A 20,281-nucleotide genomic window follows, 5' to 3' on the forward strand; every position below is an offset into this window, starting at 1 on the left:
CATGGACTACAGCCTACCAGGCTCTGCCATCCATGGGATTTTCCAGGCAAGAGTACTGCAGTGGGTTGCCACTGACTTCTCCTTCTCCTAAAGTATGATTTGCTAAATTTACCAATTATGGCTTATTAGAACACGAAAGCTAATCATTTTTCTAAAGTATAATTTGCTAAATTTACCACCGAATTATGTCTTTTCACTTTCTTAAAACTCAGATATCCATCTGTGGTGGCCAGCCTCTGAGACAGCTCTGATGCTCCTTGTTTCCTGGTGCTCACACTTTTTTGGAGTCACCTTTTTTGAATTAGGACTTGCGTATAAGACTAGCAGAGTGCTGTGGAAGGACAAGCATGTGACATCTAAGTTTAGGTCATAAAAGACTGTCACTTCCACATAGTCTCTTAGATCATTCATTCTGAGGGGACCTAGCCATTATAACATGAGAACACTGAAGCAGTCCTACAGAGCAGCCCATGTGGACAGGTTCTTGTCAGTAACCAGGACCAACTTCCCAAGCACTTTCAATAATCATTTGAGTGTAAGAAATGGCTCTCTGCAAAGTTCTGTAAAACAAAGAAAGGCCATCTTTATGACTGTAATTTACTATAGTTGACTGATTCAAAGACAATCCATCAAAGTAATTTGTTCACAATAGCCCTAAGGGAAGAAGTGATCAATAAGATTCCTAATAATACAACACTAACACGTTATAGCGGAGAAGGCAATGGCAAGCCACGCCAGTACTCTTGCCTAGAAAATCCCATGGATGGAGGAGCCTGGTAGGCTGCGGTCCCTGGGGTCGCTAAGGGTCGGACACGACTGAGCAATTTCACTTTCACTTTTCACTTTCACACATTGGAGAAGGAAATGGCAACCCACTCCAGTGTTCTTGCCTAGAGAATCCCAGGGAAGGAGGAGCCTGGTGGGCTTCTGCCTATGGGGTCACACAGAGTCAGACATGACTGAAGTGACTTAGCAGCAGCAGCAGCACGTTATAGAATAAGTAACAGAGCTGATAGCAGGTTATCAGTCTTACAGAATTCTGTAAGGAATGACACCCAAATAATTATGATACAAATACAAAATATTTTCTGTTATTTTCACTATTAATCTTAATGGTAGGTTTTTTTGTGTTAGTCACTTCAGTTGCATCCAACTCTTTTCGACCCCAAAGACTATAGCCCGCAAGGCTCCTCTGTTCATGGGATTTCCCAGGCAAGGATACTGGAGTGGGTTGCCATTTCCTTCTCCAGGGGATCTTCCTGACCTAGAAATCGAACCTACGTCTCCTGCATTGCAGGCAGATTCTTTACCATCTGAGCCACCAGGGAAGCCCAAGTTTTTGTATGAGACCCAGTCATGTATGCATGTGAGAGGTGGACTATAATGAAAGCTGAGCACCAAAGAATTGATGCTACTGAACTGTGGTGTTGAGAAGACTCTTGAGAGTCCCTTGGACTACAAAGAGATCCAACCAGTCCATCATAAAGGAAATCAGTCCTGAATATTCATTGGAAGGACTGATGTTGAAGCTGAAACTCCAATACTTTGACCACCTGATGTGAAGAATTGACTCATCTGAAAAGACCCTGATGCTGGAAAAGACTGAAGGCAGGAGGAGAAGGGGAAGACAGAGGATAAGACGGTTGGATGGCATCACTGACTCAATGAACATGAGTTTGAGTAAACTCCAGGAGTTGGTGATGGACAGGGAGACCTGGTGTGCTGCAGTCCATGGGGTCGCAAAGAGTCAGACACAACTGAGTGACTGAACTGAACTGAATCGAATCTTTCAAAAAACTAGAGACATGTATTCTAAAACAAACTATAGAGCTGCATCTTCCAACGGTAGCAGTTAAAAGCAGATGGTTAATCTTTCATAATACAACAGAATCCCATTTTAAAATGGTATTGAAAACAAGGAAAAAACACTGATGCTAACAGTGCTATATGCTGTGGTATCACTTAAAAGCACAGATTTTGGAATCAGACAAACCTGGGTATAAATCAAAAGTTCCTCCACTTTCTATCTGTATGACTTTATAGTTTGAAATAGAATTTTCAAACTGTAAAAATACTATCCACACAACTACTTATTTAAATTCTCTGAATCTCAGATTCTTCCTAGGTCCTTTGGCTCTTCCACTCCACACTCTCTTATGTCCTTTGCTTCTTTACTGAATTTTATATTTACTTCCTGGTCTTAACAAAAATATTTACTTGCCCTGGAAAACTCTCACTCTTAAAAAAAACTCTTAAGGGGACAAAACTGCTAATTCTCTCACATTTCTTCTCCATACCAAATTTACACCATTACTTTTCCACAGCAGTGGCAACCCACTCCAGTACTCTTGCCTGGAAAATCCCATGGACAGATGAGCCTGGTAGGCTGCAGTCCATGGGGTCGCTAAGAGTCGGACACAACTGAGCGACTTCACTTTTCCTTTTCCTTTCATGCATTGGAGAAGGAAATGGCAACCCACTCCAGTGTTTTTGCCTGGAGAATCCCAGGGACGGGGGAGCCTGATGGGCTGCCATCTATGGGGTTGCACAGAGTAGGACACGACTGAAGCGACTTAGCAGCAGCAGCAGCTCTCACAAAAGTATCTGTGCTATCCAGCTATGCAACATTGTATTCCTCCTCATCGCATATATCCTATATCAACCTCTGGTCACTTCAGAATCTTTTCCTATTAATTACAAGCTCTTCCATAAACTGGGTTGTTGTTGTTAAGTTGCTCAGTCCTGTCAGACTCTTTGTGACCCCATGGACTGCAGCACGCCAGGCTTCCCTGTCCTTCACCATCTCCCAGAGTAACTGAGTTACTTCACCATTAACAAAGACAACCCATTCAAAATTCTACCCTCTACATTTCTTAGCCTTTTATCTCTAGTAGCTTTCAGAGCTACTGAAATCAGCTCATCTGATTTCAGTCACCTACTCTCCCACATTAGATGTTATCATTATCCTCTTCTCAAAACAACAATTCTAAAAAATCATTTTCTGACCACAGCCTCCTATCCTTTTAGCTTTTTTGCTCAAGGTACTAATGAGGTCAAAGAACAAAATTACTATAATTAACCTTTTTTATTTTCTCCCAAACCATCTTCCCCTTCACTTTTCTCAGGTAACTTGAATGCATTTAATACCATGACATATATTTTCAATCACTCTCTTATCAATATTCTAAACCCCTCTGCCCTTTTATACTTTTATCATACTTATCTTGCAAATCTGAAATTCTATGTAAATCTACTATTTTTTCATAACTGCAGTCAAGTGGTAGAACACCATTGAAAAAAGCACAATTGTTAGGTAGATGAATAATATTCAAATTCAAATTCACCATCAGCCAAGACTGAAGAAACAAAATATACAAAAATCAATTGTTATTTCTACACACTTTCAATGGACAATCTGAAATTCCATTTAAAATAACATCAAAAATAACAAGTACTTATGAGTAAGTGTAACAAAATAAGTATAAGACTTGTCCACTGAAAACTACAAAATATTTTTGAAGAAATTAAAGAAAATCTAAATAAGTGGAAAGGTATCCCATGTTCACAGATTGGTAATCCTAAGTAAAATGCTTTTTTAAATCTGTGAGTAATTCTAGCAAAGTATTATACCAAATGCACGGTAGCAGGAACTCCCAAATTTGTAGACTGCAAGGCAGAAATCTGGGTAGCCTGTCACCCTATTTGTGGCTGGCATTTGAAGTACCTCTACTTTCCCCCTCAAATTCCACAGATGACTTCATCTCTCATGTCACAGAAAAAACAAAAACTATCAATGATATCTCTTCTGAATCCTAAACCCATATATCCAATTGTCTATTTGGACAATTTGTAAGTACTTAAAACAACATGTACTCATCACCTTCCCCTGTTCTTCCTTTGCAGTTTCTACATCATGAAAGAACATATCATCCTTCATCAATCTGGCTCAAGCCAGACATCTAGGAATCAGGTCCTAGGTCAGTCTACCATTTTCTCTCATCTAGATTAATAAAATAATCTAAATGACTCTTCACAATGTATTCCAGTTCTCTTCTAATTTATCCTACTGGGGCAAAAATGGACTTTAAACAAAAAAGAATATTTAATTTTACTTCTCTGCTCAAAACCCAGGACCTTAGGGCAACAGTTCTCAAACTTCTGTGTGCCTAACAGTCATTCAGAAAATGTGTTAAAAATGAAGATTCCTCGGTCCCATCCCCACCTTGATCCAGAGTGTGATTCAACAGATCTAAGGAAGGAACCAGGAATCCAAATTTTTTAACAAGCACTCCATGTGATTCTGATGCAGTGAGTTCACAGGCCACAATTTAATAAGCACTACCTTAAAAGTACAAAATGTTTCACTCCCTACAAGATTCTGAATGACTTGGCCCGTCCATACTTTGTCTCTTAGCATGCTCTAATTCTCTCTTACTTTAAACTAGAAAAATTGCTAAGAATAAGCCAAGCTCTGTGCTACTTTAGTCCTTTTGCACAGACTGTTCCTTCTGCCTGGAGCACTCTCCTTTATTTGCACTCAGCTTGACTTTATTCTTCCTTAAACTTACAAAATCATTTTTTCAGGGACATCTTCCCTGATTGTGCAGCAGATTAGGATCCCATATTAACAGTCATTCTCAAATGATGGTCAAGATTCAGAGAGTTCATAGGATCAAAACAATTTCCATAACACTTTTTTCCCATCATTTTAATTTATAATACGGTTAAATATCAATAGATATAACCCAAAAAAGCAAAAGCTCTATGGGAATCCTCAATAATTTTTAAGTGGAAAGGGGTCCTGAAAACAAAAAGCTTGAGAACCTCTGCTCTAACCATACATCTCATCAAAATAATTGTCATACAAAAAGTATTTAATTATTTTTATTTACTACTTGCCTTTCCCTCAATAAACTGTAAGCTCTCTGAAGGAAAGAACCTATGGCTAGAACTCAGTTAAGAGTGTCAAGCACACAGTAGACCTCTATTTGTTGTTGATTTTTTTCTCATTCAGATTCTATCATACTTCACACTTCTGGACATACACATAAATATTCAACTGTGTCACTGAATATCATTTATTTCATTTAATTAATTACCTTTTGCGGAAGGCTGACGTGCTCACTCCTTTATCTTGTGCAAAATTAACTAACTTTGTATCATCTGGAACATTTTTCTCAAGTTCTATCTCAATGCCAATTCGATTTTTGCATTTCTGAGAAGAACCATATGTCAGCTTGCCAGCAACATGTAAGTCATTGTTACCTGCCCCTCCTAAATTTAGATCATCTTCTTCATATTCATTAGAAGGGAAGTCAAACTGGAATTTTTGAATTTGTGAAACATAATTTGCATCTTCATTAGTTATCTTTAAATTTGATGGTAACATTTTTGAACTTTTATTCTGACCTACAAAAAAGAAACACTTTAATTACTACATATTCTCCTTGAAAACAAACTTTAAAAATGATGACAGAAAAATTTAATAAAATTTTTCAAAAGAGCTTACTAGGTGAATATGAAAGTAACAAAATGATCTGTAATACCATATGTGATTTTGAAATACAATAGTTGTTACTCTTAAGGTACATCATAACTGAAGGATAACTCGAAATTAGTTAAGAATTATTGAAATTAAGTTTGAAATTTAAATTAAGCCTACATTATAAAATAGGTTTAATTTCTGACCCACAGAAATAACCATAACTGGAAGTGGGTTGCAAGAATACTGGGGTGGGCTGCCATTTCCTCTTCCAGGGGATCTTCCAGACCCAGAGATTGAAACCATGTCTCTTGTGTCTCCTGCACTAACAGGCAGATTCTTTACCACTGCACCATCTGGAAAGCCCAAAAATTAAGGTAATAGAATGTTTTCATCAAGGCAACAGAACTTTAAAGGCGTCTTTACAGAGACTTTATAGCATCTTTGAAAATTTGGAAGGCATTTGGAGGCCTTTTTAGGCCTCAAATTTGCCTTCATTTATACTATACTAGTATACATACATATTATATGTATGGGTGTGTGTTCTATTATAATACACAATAGAATTACTACATTCTATATATAATTTGCTATATACAAGAGTATAAAATATATTAAAATTTTGAAACTTAATAATAAAATGTACATGGATGAGCCTACCACTTAATTTAAAAATCAGTTTTACCAACAATATCACATTAAATCACATATACTGTTTGAGTGTGTTTGTTTTCTAACTTTGTAAAGATGATAACAAACTATATAGTTTTTGCATCTTGTTTTTTTCACTCAGTGTATTTCATGAATCTGGTTTCCTAAACCAGAGGATCCTACCTTTAGTAAAGTCTAAGACAAAAACTAAATAGCAGTGACAGTTTTAATGGGATGAGGAAACAAATTCAGAGAACAATATAACAGGTGTGTGTGATAGTATATTTTGTGCCTGTAATATACACATGTGTATATGTATGTATGGAGAAGGAAAATGTTTCAGATTTTAAGGTTTGGTGAGCACTATTTTGAATAAGCCTCTAACTTTCATTTTATTCCATTAAAATAAAAGAAATGAATATTTCAATATTAGATTTTTTACATTGACATGAGCTGAATGGGTTTGACTTCACAACTTATATGTGATAGTTTACCTAACAGTTTATGACTTTCTATTTCTTCCTCTAATGCCTGAGTATCTGGAATTTCTGAAATCAGTGGAGCAGGTGGAAGAAACCAATCCAAAGATTTTTCACTGTCTAGGTGGCTATATAAAATACAAAAATATGAATTTATGTTAGCAAAGATATAACATCAGAAACTACATATTTATTAACGAAACATAACTCAGATACAGACTGGAAAAGGTCAGTTTTCATTTCAATCCCAGAGAAGGGCAATGCCAAAAATTGCTGCACAATTGCAGTCATTTCACATGCCAGCAAGGTAATACTTAAAATCCTTCAAGCTAGGCTTCAACAGTACGTGAACTGATTACTTCCAGATGTATAAGCTGGATTGAGAATAGGCAGAGGAACCAGAGATCAAACTGCCAGTATTTGTTTGATCATAAAAAAAGTAAGGAAATCCGAGAAAAACATTGACTTCTGCTTTATTGATTACGCTAAAGCCTTTGACTGTGTGGATCCCAATAAACTTTGGAAAATTCTTAAAAAGATGGGAATACCAGACCACCTGACCTGCCTCCTGAGAAACCTGGATGCAGGTCAAGAAGCAATCATTAGAAATGGACATGGAACAACAGACTGGTTCAAAATCGGGAAAGGAGCACATCAAGGTTGTATACTGTTACTCTGCTTATTTACCTTATATACAGAGTACATCATGAGAAATTCCAGGCTGGATGAATTACAGAAAGGAATCAAGATTGCCAGGAGAAATATCAATAACCTCAATACGCAGAAGACACCACCCTTATGGCAGAAAGCGAAGAGGAATTAAAGAGCCTCTTGGTGCAGGTGAAAGAGGAGACTGAAAATGCTAGCTTAAAACTCAACATTCAAGCCAAAGCAATTTTGAGAAAGAAGAATGGAACTGGAGGAATCAGCCTGCTTGACTTCAGACTATACTACAAAGCTACAGTCATCAAGACAGTATGGTACTGGCACAAAGACAGAAATACAGATCAATGGAACAAAGTAGAAAGCCCAGAGATACATCCGTGCACCTATGGACACCTTATGTTTGACAAAGGCAACAAGAATATACAATGGAGAAAAGATAATCTCTTTAACAAGTGGTGCTGGGAAAACTGGTCAACCACCTGTAAAAGAATGAAACTAAAACCCTTTCTAACTCCATACACAAAAATAAACTTAAAATGGATTAAAGATCTAAATGTAAGACCAGAAACTATAAAACTCCTAGAGGAAAACATAGGCAAAACACTCTCTGACATAAAACACAGCAAGATCCTCTGTGACCCACCTCTAGAGTAATGGAAATAAAAGCAAAAATAAACAAATGGAACTTAATTAAACTTAAAAGCTTTTGAAAAATGAAGGAAACTACAAGCAAGGTGAAAAGACAGCCTTCAGAGTGGGAGAAATAATAGCAAATGAAGCAACTGACAAATCAGTTCAGTTCAGTCGCTCAGTCATGTCCGACTCTTTGAGACCCCATGAATCACAGCACACCAGGCCTCCCTGTCCATCACCAACTCCCAGAGTTCACTCAAACCCACCTCCATCAAGTCAGTGATGCCATCTAGCCATCTCATTCTCGGTCGTCCCCTTCTCCTCCTGCCCCCAGTCCCTCCCAGTATCAGAGTCTTTTCCAGTGAGTCAACTCTTCACATGACGTGGCCAAAGTATTGGAGCTTCAGCTTTAGCATCAGTCCTTCCAATGAACATCCAGGATTGATCTCCTTTAGAATGGACTGGTTGGATCTCCTTGTAGTCCAAGGGACTCTCAAGAGTCTTCTCCAACACCACAGTTCAAAAGCATCGATTCTTCAGCACTCAGCTTTCTTCACAGTCCAACTCTCACATCCATACATGACCACTGGAAAAACCATAGCCTTGACTAGATGGACCTTGGTTGGCAAAGTAATGTCTCTGCTTTTTAATATGCTGTCTAGGTTGGTCATAACTTTCCTTCCAAGAAGCAAGCGTCTTTTAATTTCATGGCTGCAGTCACCATCTGCAGTGATTTTGGAGCCCAAAAAATAAATTCTGTCACTGTTTCGACTGTTTCCCCATCTATTTGCTATGAAGTGATGGGACTGGAGGCCATGATCTTAGTTTTCTGAATGTTGAGCTTTAAGCCAGCTTTTTCACTATCCTCTTTCACTTTCTTTTTTTTTTTTTTTTGACATGATTATTTTACTTTTATTTTTATTTTTTATTTTTTTTATTTATATATTAAAATACATTTTTATTTATATCACATAGTTTTATATACATTTATAATGTGGGTTAAACTCTTTCACTTTCATCAACAGGCTCTTTAGTTCTTCTTCACTTTCTGCCATAAAAGTGATGTCATCTGCATATCTGAGGTTATTGATATTTCTCCTGGCAATCTTGATTCCAGCTTGTGCTTCATTCAGCCCAGCATTTCTCATGATGTACTCTGCATAGAAGTTAAATAAGCAGGGTGACAATATACAGCCTTGATGCATTCCTTTTGCTATTTGGAACCAGTCTGTTGTTCCATGTCCAGTTTTAACTGTTGCTTCCTGACCTGATACAAATTTCTTAAGAGGCTGGTCCCATCACTTCATGGCAAATAGATGGAGAAAAAATGGAAACAGTGACAGACTTTACTTTCTTTGGCTCCAAAGTTCCTGCAGTGATTGCAGCCATGAAATTAAGATACTTGCTCCTTGAAAGAAAAGCTATGACAAACCTAGACAGTGTGTTAAGAAGCAGGCACATTACTTTGCTGACAAAGGTCTATATGGTCAAAGCTATGGTTTTTGCAGTAGTTGTGTACTGATGTGAGAGTTGGACCATACAGTTGGCTGAGCGCCAAAGAACTGATCCTTTCAAATTGCGGAGCTAGAGAAGACTCTTTGAGAGTCTCTGGGTCAGCAAGGAGATCAAGCCAGTCAATCCTAAAGGAAATCAGTCCTGAATATTCATTGGAAGGACAGACGTTGAAGCTTCAATACTTTGGCCAGCTGATGTGAAGAGCCAACTCCTTGCAAAAGATCCTGATTCTGGGAAAGACTGAAGGCAGGAAGAGAAGGGGATGACAGAGGACGAGACGATTGGATGGCTTCATCAACTCAATGAACATGAGTTTGAACAAACTCTGGGACAGGGAAGCCTGGTGTGCTGCAGTCCATAGGGTCACAAAGAGTTGGACATGACTTAGTACTGAACAACATTCAGTTAAAAACTCTTAAACTTAATATACCACCTTCGTGTGACGACTTCGATTTATCCGTATAGAGTAGCGTATAGCATATCCCTATACGTTCTCAATCTTTTTTCCTTGTGTGTCATGGAATTAATGACACTGCTCTGAGGTATGCTACCTACATAATGGCTATAACTCCATTTTATTTTCTCCAATTCAAATGCTGTGACTTAAATCTGCTCCAATATAAAAAAAGAAAGTAATAATTCATTCCAAAACGTTAGCATCTTAACCAATACAAGTTAACAAATTACTGATGATACACTGGACAACTAATCATAAGTGTGTAAATGACACCAAACATTATTACAAATTAATGTCTTAACCCAAATATTCCTGGTCCAAAACCATCTATGACAACAGAAAAGCCAAGAAACCAGTTGAAATTGACAATCAGTTTGAAAACCTGTAGTAACTGATGAGATTTTGTCACCCTATTGGCATATGCCTATTGCCCTATTATTCAGCTGTGATCCTATTAACATGTAATGTTTTAATATTTCCTTTCCAACCTAATTTGGCTTATTCTTCATTAGAACAAAGATAAGCGTTAGAAAATAGAAAATAAAGTTGAGAAGAACACCATATAAACCGTCTAAACCAAGTCCTGAGGATTTGATGAGGACTTTTTTCCTTATTGCTTTGTTTAGGGTTTTATCTCCCAGAAAAGGCCCAGTCTTTCACTTTTCCACACCTTATAGCACCTCAAACAGAGCTACTGCAGCTCTAGTTTTCCAAATCAAAACTCTGCAACACAGTACCTGACAATATATAACAGATTGTCTGACAATACACCAAAACAACTGAAATTTAGGACTATGTCACAGAGTTCTAAGATCATCACCAGGGTCAAGAATTCCCTAGGGTGACTCAGGACTCAGCAATATAGTCCTACTCATGACTGTTAGGTGAAGTCTGAAGGAACTAACAATGTTTTGTATTGCTAGAAGAGCAACCATATGTTCCAAATTTGCTGATGCCAGTCCTAATTAACAACTGTCATTCAATTTGGATGCACTCTTTCACTCTCAAAAGTGTCCCAGTCTGAATTACATGGTCACATTATTTATGAATGATTCTTCCAGATATGTGTTGAACCTCAAGTTGACTTTAAGTTTTTTAAATTAAAAAGTCTTTAAAAGTCTTATTCAGTCAATATTTGAATAAATGAAAGAACAAGTAAACAATAAATAATTTACTCAATGTTTCACTAAAAAAGAATAGAATACATAGAAAACTTTGAATTAAAATGATTCACATGTGAAAATCCTTAAAAGCCAGTATTTAAGAGACTCCCACTTCCCCAATTCATATTTTCTTCGGTGTCACATTTTTATTTCCACCCCTGATTACTGCCTGCATTGAACCTGCCTATCACACTCCGCCTTTGGTACACTGCCCTTTCTGTTTCCAAAAGTTGCCATCATCACTCCTTGTCCTGAGCTGCTCTTTGACCATTACTTTCAGTCTTTACTTTAGCCAAAAGTAACTTGAACAGTCTTCTCCAGCATATGAGTTTGAGTGAACTCTGGGATTTGGTGATAGACAGGGAGGCCTGGCGTGCTGTGATTCATGGGGTCCCAAAGAGTCGGACACGACTGAGCGACTGAACTGAACTGAACTGAACTTGAACAAAACAGAACTGCAAATAAACAAAAGCCAAATAGGCAAGAATCTATTCTATTTTTAAAATTATAACATGTTAAACTTCAGTTATTCCCTTATACCTGAATTCCATGTTTACCAAGTATATACCTGAAATGTCATTCTGTTGATCCCTTATTTTTTATTTATAAATTTACCAAAGATAAAACTAAAATGCCGTAAAAGTAAAAAACCGAAAACAATAGACTGCTATTTTTTAAAGCAGACTTACTTTTCAGCCTCATCTGCTTTTACAGAAAACAAATTATCCAAGGAAAACACGGAGTCATTTGATTCCAACATTGTTAAAAGCTTGACTTTGTCATAAATCTAAAAAATACCAAAATCCAGTTTATAGCCTATTTACAAAGATGTAGAAAAAAATTTTCTAGATCCATAAACTATAATTATTAGTTTCCTAAAATAACCACAGTCTTTCAGTAATGTCTTCTGCAACTTCCTCTTAAATGCTTAAATATTCAAATACATTACTCTGTTATCCACTCATTCACACATGCTGCTGCTAAGTCACTTCAGTCGTGTCCGACTCTGTGTGACCCCATAGATGGAAGCCCACCAGGCTCCCCCGTCCCTGGGATTCTCCAGGCAAGAACACTGGAGTGGGTTGCCATTTCCTTCTCCAATGTGTGAAAGTGAAAAGTGAAAGTGAAGTCGCTCAGTCGTGTCCGACTCCTAGCGACCCCATGGACTGCAGCCCACCAGGCTCCTCCATCCATGGGATTTTCCAGGCAAGAGTACTGGAGTGGCTTGCCATTGCCTTCTCCACATTCACACATAGTCACACATGTATGCCTCTCCTCATGCTGCACAAATGCTTAAAATGTGTTTTCTTTCATTCTCCACCTGACAGATTCCTACCCATACTTCGTGGTACAGGTCAATGTCATTTCTTCTTCAAAGGCTTCTCTGAATTTGTCCTCTTATGGAAAACAGAATTAGTGACTCCTTTTGGGCTCTTACTTTGTTCATACCATTATTTTTGAGTATAGTGCATTTTATTGTGGTATTATATAGTACATTTTATTGTGAACGTGTGTGTTTCTAAAAATATACTGTGTACATATGCAGGGATTTCCTTCAAAATCAAGGGACAGAGTAGACTTACTTCAAAATAAATAGGAAAATGTTAAGGAATACTGATAAAAAAGACTGGCAAGGAGTTAATAATTGCTAATGCTATTGCTGGGAGAAATATCAATAACCTCAGATATGCAGATGACACTACCCTTATGGCAGAAAGTGAACAGGAACTCAAAAGCCTCTTGATGAATGTGAAAGAGGAGAGTGAAAAGGTTGGCTTGAAGCTCAACATTCAGAAAACGAAGATCATGGCATCTGGTCCCATCACTTCATGGGAAATAGATGGAAAAACATTGGAAACAGTGTCAGACTTTAATTTTTGGGCTCCAAAATCACTGCAGATGCTGATTGCAGCCATGAAATTAAAAGACGCTTGCTCCTTGGAAGGAAAGTTATGACCAACCTTGATAGTATATTAAAAAGCAGAGACATTATTTTGCCAACCAAGGTCCGTCTAGTCAAGGCAATGGTTTTTCCCATGGTCATGTATGGATGTGAGAGTTGGACTGTGAAGAAAGCTGATCGCCGAAGAATCGATGCTTTTGAACTGTGGTGTTGGAGAAGACTCTTGAGAGTCCCTTATACTGCAAGGAGATCCAACCAGTCCATTCTAAAGGAGATCAATCCTGGATGTTCATTGGAGGGACTGATGCTAAAGCTGAAACTCCAATACTTTGGCCACCTCATGCGACGAGTTGACTCACTGGAAAAGACTCTGATGCTGGGAAAGGTTGGGGGCGGGAGGAGAAGGGGACGATGGAGAATGAGATGGCTGGATGGCATCACTGACTCTGTGGACATGAGTTTGAGTGTACTCCGGGAGTTGGTGATGGACAGGGAGGCCTGGTGTGCTGTGATTCATGGGGTCGTGGAGAGTCGGACACGACTGAGCGACTGAACTGAACTGAATGCTATGCAGAGTACATCATGAGGAACTCTGGGCTGGAAGAAGCACAAGCTGGAATCAAGATTGCCAGGAGAAATATCAATAACCTCAGATATGCAGATGACACCACCCTTATGGCAGAAAGTGAAGAGGAACTCAAAAGCCTCTTGATGAAAGTGAAAGAGGAGAGTGAAAAGGTTGGCTTAAAGCTCAACATTCAGAAAATGAAGATCATGGCATCTGGTCCCATCACTTCTTGGGAAATAGATGGGGAAACAGTGGAAACCGTGTCAGACTTTATTTTTGGGGGCTCTAAAATCACTGCGGATGCTGATTGCAGCCATGAAATTAAAAGACGCTTGCTCCTTGGAAGGAAAGTTATGACCAGCCTAGATAGCATATTAAAGAGCAGGGACATTACTTTGCCAACAAAGGTCCGTCTAGTCAAGGCTATGGTTTTTCCCGTGGTCATGTATGGATGTGAGTTTGGACTGTGAAGAAAGCTGATCGCCGAAGAATTGATGCTTTTGAACTGTGGTGCTGGAGAAGACTCTTGAGAGTCCCTTGGACTGCAAGGAGATCCAACCAGTCCATTCTAGAGGAGATCAATCCTGGTATTCATTGGAAGGACTTATGCTAAAACTGAAACTCCAATACTTTGGCCACCTCATGCGACGAGTTGACTCACTGGAAAAGACTCTGATGCTGGGAGCGATTGGGGGTAGGAGGTGACGGGGAAGACAGAGAATGAGGTGGCTGGATGGACATGAGTTTGAGTGAACTCCGGAAGTTGGTGATGGACAGGGAGGCCTGGCGTGCTGTGGTTCATGGGGTTGCTAAGAGTCGGACACGACTGAGCGACTAAAGTGAACTGAATGCTACATAACAGGTACGTGGAGTTCCTTATAATGTTGTCTATTTTTATATATGTTTGAATTTTTCAAAATAAAAAAATTAACAAGTTTAACATGTTTATATTCATATTATACAACACACACATATATATACTTAAAAAGATAATTTTTACATTCAGCAGTGTTATCTAAATATAAAGAATAAAAACATTCAGTATTGGCTACCTGAAAAAATAACAAAAATCTGGGCTTCCCAGGTGGTGCAAAGAATCCACCTGCCAATAAAGAATCCACCTGCCAATGAAGAATCCACCTGCCAATGCAGGAGACACAAGAGACTCAGGTTCAATCTGAGGGTAGAGAAGATCCCCTGAAGGAGGAAATGGCAACGCACTCCAGTATTCTTGCCTAGAAAATCTCATGGACAGAGGAGCCTGGCGGGCTCCAGTCCATGGAGTTGCAAAAAGTTGGACACGACTAAACACACTCGCACACACACACAATAGAACCATGTCTATGGATACATACAATTCTTCCCCCTGCACATCAAGACTACATCTCAATTTTTCTAATTTCTCAAACATAAAACTACATGACAAAACACAAAATCAGATGCACATATCATAAAATATAAGCCACATTTCTATTTATTCTGTGATAGTTAATATACGGCAAATCTTTCCTTAGGATGGAAACTAAAATCAAAGACACTATATGAGCGCCATCTCGTGGAGAAATCCACATTACCAAGTCAGAGTTGCTGCTGCTACTGCCGCTAAGTCGCTTCAGTTGTGCCTGACTCTGTGCAACCCCACAGAAGGCAGCCCACCAGGCTCCCCCGTCCCTGGGATACTCCAGGCAAGAACACTGGAGTGGGTTGAGAACTATGTAATCTTAAACAACAGAAGAGTTATCCAAATTAAAACTCACCAGATCCCTTTTATATGGCTATGCTTCCTCAGAATGTAAGTAGAAACTCATAAGGTTAATTTGAACTCTTTATTCTAAAAGAAGCTGCAAGCAAAACAATAAAACTGCAAAATAAAAATATTTGGTTCTGAAAAAATATTTCATAAACTAATCTTAAAACCTCTCTTGGAAGCAAATATTTCCAAGAGAACTTTTGTTTCCATGTCTAGTTCTGACATAAAAGAGAATATAACTTGTTTGGGTCCATAACAAAAACATTGTGTATATATTTTCATACTGATGCAGCCCTATGAAAGAAAACATCCTTTCTATCTAAAATACTGCATCCCCATATTGTGCATTATTTTTCTTCACAGCACTAATTTATAACTGCTCAGTTGTTTATCGTTCTCCCTGTAGAGAGAGCCATTTCTTTTTATTTACTAACGTATTCTTTTAGCTCATAGTAGATGATCCGTAAGAATTCTCTGTGGAATAAACGCATCAGCAATGTTCAGTTTGCAAAAATAATTTTAAATAAAAATAATTTTCCATCAATTCTGAGTCTTAAAATTTTACCCCCCAGATCTTTAATGCTGTTTTAAAATGTAATTTTTTTCTAGTTCAAGATACATGTAAGCAAATCATGAAAGTTTTAAAAGACCATAAATTTGACACTTGAATTATGTAAATAAAATTTTTTAAAAACATAGGCCTGAGGAGGGACCTTGCCATACTTCAATAAGAGTTATTGAAGAAATGATAGATTTTGGATTTTTAGGTTTAGAGTTTAGATTTTCTGAGTACGTTTATGTGTTAGATTACTTTTTACAAAGTTCTAGTTTCAGCGTGTATGAAACTGTTATTTTACTTTTTAAGTGTTTGCTTTTGCTCTAACCACTCTTAAAACACTTAAACTGTTTTTGTAACTACATGATTTGATGAGTGTTGAAATGACCTACACCTTACCTAATTATTTTAGTGACAATTTAGCATTTTACCTTTTACAACCCTTATTGTAGAAAATGTTCAGATCCGTTAGTTCTCTCTTAAAACTTTTACTCTCAGAAATACACATTTCAAATGTGCAGAAACCTAGATATGAAATACTGATTTGCCAGAAATCGGCAGTCAGTGAAGACTCAGACCAACATTCACTGGAAAAACCAACCGTCACAAATGACAGCAAGGAAGTAAGCTGACAAAGAGAAAGAACATGGGAACAAACGACCACCCTGAGTCCCAGCCAGGTAGAGGTCTTTACAGTCAGAGGCCTGATCTCCACCACCTGCCCGGTGAGACGCAGGGGGCCGAAAAGCTACAGCAGGAACCGAATTGGGGTCTGAGGCAAAAACACCCCCCTGATGTACCCTAAATCCGAGCAAGCCCACCCCCGACTCCCGGGCGCGCGGCGGAAGGCTTCAGGCCGGGCGAGTGACCACGACGCGGGCGCGAGCGCCGCCACTGGGCCCGGGAATCTCGGGTCGCGTCGCTGCGGACACACGGCTACACGCGCGCCGCCCTCCCGCTCCGCCCCGGGAGTGAAACACACTTTGGAATAAACACGCGGGACTCCGGGAACCGCCAAAGCAACGCACGATTCCGCTAGCGTTGTGGACGGGCGGCCTGCCAACCCTTCCCTCACAAGCCGGAGCCGCCTCAGGCCTCGCCTCGCACCTTCTGACTGGAAGGCGGCTGAGGAACCGCGCGGGCTGGGGCGGGGACGGGGTCGCGCCGGCCGTACTACACCTCCCCGCGCCCGTCTCCTGCCGCCCGACACTCGCCTTGGAAAATCGACCACTTCCCGGCAGCCACCCTGGCCTCCCTCCCCGCTGGGTCCCTGTTCTCCCATCTTTTCCTTCCTGTGAGAGCCCCGGGTCCCAGTCCCCACCTTCCCCAGCGGGCGTCCGAGCTCCCCCGAACTCACGTCCTCGCGTGCCCTGGCAGCCGAGCGCCTATTCACCGGCCCGGAGGACCCCCAGCCTGGCTAAGCCGAGCTCCAAGCAATGGATCGCCGGAGCCCCCAACCTCTCCCTTCCCGCCTCTCCTTGTTTTCTCCAGAAGTTTATAATCCCTTTTAAATTATGGCTCTCCGGCTATTGTTGCCTATTTTCACTGAGTAGAATGCTTAATCCTTCCCTCAGCTCTTCGTAATTTTAGTTTCCCTCCTTAAGAATTGGTCTATCTGAGGTACCTCATATAAGTGGATTTATGGATTTAGACGGTGTTTGTCTTATGTCTGGCCTATATCATTTACCATGATGTTTTCAGAGTCTGTCCATGTTGTAGCAAGTATCAGAGTTTTATTCCTTTGGGTGAGCTTCCCTGATAGCTCGGTTGGTAAAGAATCCTCCTGCATGCAGGAGACCCTGGTTCAATTCCTGAATCAGGAAGATCCGCTGGAGGAAGGATAGGCTACCCACTCCAGTATTCTTGGGCTTCCCTTGAGGCTCAACTGGTAAAGAATTCGCCTGTGATGTGGGAGACCTGGGTTCGATCCCTGGGTTGGGAAGATTCCCTTGAGAAGGGAAAAGCTTCCCACTCCAGTATTCTGGCCTAGAGAATTCCATGTACTGTATAGTCGGTGGGGTTGCAAAGAGTCAGCCACAACTGAGCGACTTTCACTTTCATTCCATTTGTGGTCTTGGAGAAGACTCTTGAGAGTCCCTTGGCCTGCAAGGAGATCAAACCAGTCATTTCCTAAAGAAAATCAGCCCTAAATATTCATTGGAAGGGCTGAAGCTGAAGCTCCAATACTTTGGCCACCTGATGGGAAGAACTGACTCTTTGGAAAAGACCCTGATGCTGGGAAAGATTGTAGGCAGGAGGAGAAGGGGAGGACAGATTATAAGATGGTTGAAGGGTATCACCTACTCGATCGATATGAGTTTGAGCAAGCCCCGGGAGTTGGTGATGGACAGGGAAGCCTGGTGTGCTGCAGGCAGTGTCCATGGGATCGCAAAGAGTCAGACAAGACTGAGTGCAGGAAACTGAATTCCGTTTGTAGGTATATACCACATTTTGTTTACCCATTCATTCATGGATGGTCATTTGTGTTGTTTCCAACCTTTTGGCTATTGTTAATAATGCCGCTATGAGAAAAAGGTATATAAAACTCCATTCTGGATCTTATGGTTAGGTGGGGGATAGTTAGGAAGATGGAGATTGACATGCACACGCTGCTATGTTTAAAGTGGATAACCAACAAGCACCTACTGTGCAGTAGGGAACTCTGCTCAATATTATATAACAAACTAAATGGGAAAGAGTTTGAAAAATATGTATAACTGAATCACTTTGCTCTACCCCTAAAACCAGTGCAACATTGTTAATCAACTATACTATACTCCAATATAAAATAAAAAGTTTTTTAAATAAATAAAAAGCACGTGAGGCAGAAAAAAATAAACTTGTTCTCAGTCCCTGTTTTCAATTATTTATATATATACATAGGAGTGGAAACATCTACTTTTGTTTTATTGACTATGCCAAAGCATTTGACTGTATGGATCACAACAAACTGTGGAAAATTCTTAAAGAGATGGGAATACCAGACCACCTGACCTGCCTCCTGAGAAATCTGTATGAAGGTCAAGAAGCAACAGTTAGAACTGGACATGGAACAACAGACTGGTTCCAAATCAAAAAGGAGTACATCAAGGCTGTATATTGTCACCCTGCTTATTTAACTTCTATGCAGAGTACATCATGAGAAACACTGTGCTGGATGAAGCACCAGCTGGAATCAAGATTGCTGGGTGAAATATCAATAACCTCAGATATGCAGATAACACCACCCTTATTGCAGAAAGTGAAGAAGAACTAAAAAATCTCTTGATGAAAGTGAAAGAGGAGACTGAAAAAGCTGGCTTAAAACTCAACATTCAGAAAACTAGGATCATGGCATCCTGTCCCATCACTTCATGGGAACTAGATGGGGAAACAGTGTAAACAGTGACAGACTTTATTTTCTTGTGCTCCAAAATCACTGCAGATGGTGACTGCAGCCATGAAATTAAAAGACGCTTGCTCCTTGGAAGAAAAGGTATGACCAACCTAGACAGCATATTTAAAAGCAGAGACATTACTTTGCCAACAAAGGTCTGTCTAGTCAAGGCTATCATTTTTCCAGTAGTCATGTAAGGATGTGAGAGTTGGACTCTAAAGATAGCTGAGTGCTGAAGAATTGATGCTTTTGAACTGTGGTGTTGGAGAAGACTCTTGAGAGTCCCTTGGACTGCAAGGAGATCCAACCAGTCCATCCTAAAGGAAACCAGCCCTGAATATTCATTGGAAGGACTGATGCTGAAGCTGAAACTCCAATACTTTGGCCACTTGATGTGCAGAACTGACTCATTGGAAAAGACCTTGATGCTAGGAAAGACTGAAGATGGGAAAAGGGGATGACAGAGGATGAGGTGGTTGGATGGCATCATCGACTTGATGGATGTGAATTTCAGTAAACTCCAGGAGTTGGTGATGGACAGGGAAACCTGGCGTGCTGCAGTCCATGAGGTCACAAAGAGTCGGACACAACTGAGCAGCTGAACTGTAATGAACTGAAGGACTAATGATGTTGAGCATTTTTTCATGTGCCATGTGGCTTTTTATATATTTTCTTTGTCTATTCATATCCATTGCTAATTTTTGTGCTATTTGTTTACTATTTTATTATTATATCTTTTATTATGTATTTTAAAAATATTCTGGATATTAACATGATTTGTAAACATTTTCTCCTATTCAGTAGGTTTTCTTTTTGCTTTCATGATAGTATCCTTTGATACACAAGTTTTTAATTTGGATGAAGTGCAATTTATCTTTTTTTTCTTCTTTTGTAACCTGTGTTTTGGTGTCATAACTGTGAATTCACTCCCAAATTCCATTACATGAAGATTTACTCCATTATGTTCCTCCAAGAGTTTCAATTTTAGCTCTTAAGTTTAGGTCTTTGATCCATTTTGGGCATACCATGGGCCAACAAGTTGCATTTATTTCAGATAAAGGGGTGTCTTGAAAGACTGGAAG

At 39.5% G+C, this 20,281-nt stretch overlaps 1 protein-coding gene across 3 annotated transcripts in view; it reads right to left on the minus strand.

Annotated features, from left to right (window-relative positions):
• The window catches only part of HFM1 (helicase for meiosis 1), a 126,790-nt gene extending 114,806 nt beyond the window's left edge, over nucleotides 1–11,984 (minus strand). For all 3 annotated transcript variants that reach the window (XM_088834872.1, XM_088834873.1, XM_055401417.2), the window contains exons 1-3: nucleotides 11,736–11,984; nucleotides 6,628–6,740; nucleotides 5,100–5,409 (exon numbers count right to left, since the gene is read on the minus strand). In XM_088834872.1, coding sequence (XP_088690998.1) covers nucleotides 5,100–5,409; nucleotides 6,628–6,740; nucleotides 11,736–11,806 — 494 coding nt within the window. In that variant the 5' untranslated portion in view covers nucleotides 11,807–11,984. The remainder of the gene's footprint in view (nucleotides 1–5,099; nucleotides 5,410–6,627; nucleotides 6,741–11,735) is intronic.
• Between the last annotated feature and the right edge of the window lie 8,297 nt (nucleotides 11,985–20,281).

The sequence above is a fragment of the Moschus berezovskii genome, chromosome 4, assembly GCF_049115385.1.
Source record: "Moschus berezovskii isolate FMDL1 chromosome 4, NW_MosBer_1.0, whole genome shotgun sequence".
In the NCBI taxonomy this organism is placed as follows: Eukaryota; Metazoa; Chordata; class Mammalia; order Artiodactyla; family Moschidae; genus Moschus; species Moschus berezovskii.